This window comes from Pocillopora damicornis, chromosome 12 (assembly GCF_964200805.1).
Source record: "Pocillopora damicornis chromosome 12, jaPocDami1.2, whole genome shotgun sequence".
NCBI lineage: Eukaryota > Metazoa > Cnidaria > Anthozoa > Scleractinia > Pocilloporidae > Pocillopora > Pocillopora damicornis.
In genome coordinates this window covers 15,945,712-15,948,476 of record NC_142681.1, presented here as the reverse complement: position 1 = coordinate 15,948,476, position 2,765 = coordinate 15,945,712, and the positions used below count along the sequence as shown (strand labels likewise).

At 42.5% G+C, this 2,765-nt stretch overlaps 1 protein-coding gene across 1 annotated transcript; it reads right to left on the bottom strand.

The window, feature by feature from the left end:
- Nucleotides 1-1,459: 1,459 nt before the first annotated feature.
- Nucleotides 1,460-2,286, bottom strand: LOC149036713 (uncharacterized). The gene is made up of 2 exons (XM_089188613.1): nucleotides 2,219-2,286; nucleotides 1,460-1,700 (listed from the first exon to the last, which is right to left on the bottom strand). Exons 1-2 carry the CDS (start codon nucleotides 2,284-2,286, stop codon nucleotides 1,460-1,462), a joined length of 309 nt encoding a protein of 102 aa, XP_089044739.1.
- Nucleotides 2,287-2,765: the final 479 nt, after the last annotated feature.

Below are 2,765 nucleotides of genomic sequence, written 5' to 3'. Positions count from 1 at the left end.
CCTAAGAATTGAACGCTTTAAACTCGAATGCATATAACTTAGTCCCAAGAGGCTTCATTGTAAATACGCTCTGACGGCCGGTACAAATCCAGATGGAAAACGAAATATAACATTGATACTGCAGACCACTCTTTGCTGGTATTGGCAGTACAACATCATTGATTCGTCAAGATTATCAAATACTCTAATGAAGGACTAACGCTCGAAATGTCAGCTTCAGAAACTCATTACGATGGCCAATTTACATTGTCAACTCAGTTGGTAAAGCCAAATTATTTTGTAATACCCCAACAAAGTTTCTTTAGAAACTTACCCCGTTGATTAATGTTGTTTATAGAAACTACGCATGGGGAAATTTCTCATAGGAAAAGTTATGGTATTTTTTATTTTTGTCCTGTGAGTTTTAACTAATGTCGTGTTTCGCAAAAATCACAACATAAATCAAATGAAAGGTGACATACTGGGTTTTTCAAACCATCGTTACCTCAAATCTTGGTAATCATCCTCATCAGTTACGAAACAGTACTCCGTGGTACTTGAAAGTCTTAAACTTGACTAGTGATTCTGTACCAGTGTTGATCTCTTCTAGTAGTGATGTTGATAACTGGAACTTTGGCGGTTGGTAAAGGCATTCTGTCTTCTTGATGTTGATTTTGAGGCTGAATTGATGGGCTGTTCTCGCAAATTTCTCCAATAAAGATTGCACATCTTCTGCGCATGCACTGTGTGCAGCTAGGGCACTGTCATCGGCAAAGAGCATTTCTCTTACTACCTTCGTCGATGTTTTACTCTTAGCTTTGAGCTGTGCCACATTGAACAGGTCTGCTTCTTTCCTTGTTTGAATGTATACTCCTTCTGAAGTGTCTTTGAAGGCCATCTCAAGCATCGCTGACAGATAATAGCGAGAAGAGTGTAGGCGCCAGTACACACCCTTGTTTAACCCCGTTGCTTACTGAGAAGTCTTCAGACACTGAACCACTTATTGACACACTAGCTTACATACCTGTGTGGAGTGCCTCGATCAGGTTGACAAACTTCTCTGTGCAGCCATATTTCTTGAGTACCTGCTAAAGTCCTTGTCGCGATACAGTATCGAAGGCTTTACCGAAGTCAATTAAGACTACATAAAGTGGCTTTTCCTTTTCGATACACTTTTCTTGAACCTATCTCAAGCGGAAAATCAGAGATGTGTTCATTGAGCCTGTTCAGAAGTATGAGTGCGAGAATCTTACCAACACTGGCCAGCAGTGATATAGCTACTTCGTTAATTTGCTCAATCTCTCCTGTCACCTTTCTTGAACAAAGGCATGATACTTGCTTCCTTCCAGTCTTGAGGTACTTTTTGGGCTTCTTATATCTCTTGAATGAGCTTGTGCAAGCAGTTGATAAGCTGAGCACCACCAAATTTTCACACTTCTGCTGGAATTCCATCCGCTCCTGGAGCTTTACCATCCTGCGTTCACCTGATAGATGCCATTAGTTCATCGAGAATTGGTGGTTCATCCAGACTGAATACAACTGGTCGCTGGACAAGGGCCTCTTTAGCCTCCTCAGCGAGATCTCTGGGGTTGTTTAGTAGTTGGTCTAAGTGGTCTGCAAATCTGTCCCAGATCTTGTCTTTCCCCTGCAAAGCTGATTCACCGTCCAGAGCCTTTGGCTGGGTCAATCCTCTTGGTTTGGGACCGTATGTTTTTCTCAGACTTGTGAAGAATGTTTTCATGTCCTTCATGTCTATTGTATTTTGGAGTTCCTCCGCTTCTTTTTCCCACCAGTTGGACTTCATCTCTCTGGTGTACTTCTATAGCTCACTCTGAGCCTTTGAGTATTTCTTCTTCTTCGACCTTGTGTTACATTGTAGACTTTCCTGCTTAGCTGTATTCCTTGCTTCGAGTAGTTTCCTCAGATGTCTATCATGCTCATTAAACCAATCTTGATGTTTCTTTCCAGGGTGGCCTCGAACATCACTCGCAGTTTGATACATATATCCTTCAGTGTTGCCCATTTCTCGTCTGTGTCTTTCTCTGAGTTGTTGCTGTCCCAGTCTTTCTGTGTAAGTTCTTTCTGTTTCCTTTGACCTTTCAGTGCACAAGTGTCTAGCTTCCGTGGTAGCTTCCCACCTGTCCTGCAGTGCTGGTTTCGTCTACAAACCTTTAATCTAGTTTTAAGCATAACATGATTAGCACCACAATCTGCTCCTCTCATCCAATACATCCATTACGTCATTACGTCTCTCTGTCTTACTATAATGTAGTCTAACAAGTGCCAGTGCTTGGATCTTGGGTGCATCCACCTCATCTTATATGCATCCTTGTACTTGAATAGGGTGTTGGTTACCACAAGGTTGTACTCTGAACATAGTGCAAGTAGAAGCTCTCCGTTAGCATTGCACTTGCTTATTCCATGACTGCCTAGTACTCCTCTCCATTTCTCAGTGTCTGAACCAACTTTAGCATTAAAATCCCCAACAAGTATCAACCTGTCATCAGACGGTATAAGCCTGATTTTCTCACGAAGGTCACCGTGGAACTATTCCTTCACCTCCTCTGTGTTGGTCATTGTTGAGGCATACACGCTGAGGAAAGTGGCATACATCTTGTAGTGGGAGTCTTATAGCCATTATTCTGTCGTTGATTGGCACTGGTTCCTCGTCCTTGTTAACACGCGCGACGTCCGAGCCGGTACGAGTTGTTTTCTAACTGACCATTTCATGAAACTGCTCGCAAAGAATTTAAGTACTGCTAGCTTTTGCTGGACTAGCAGCACAT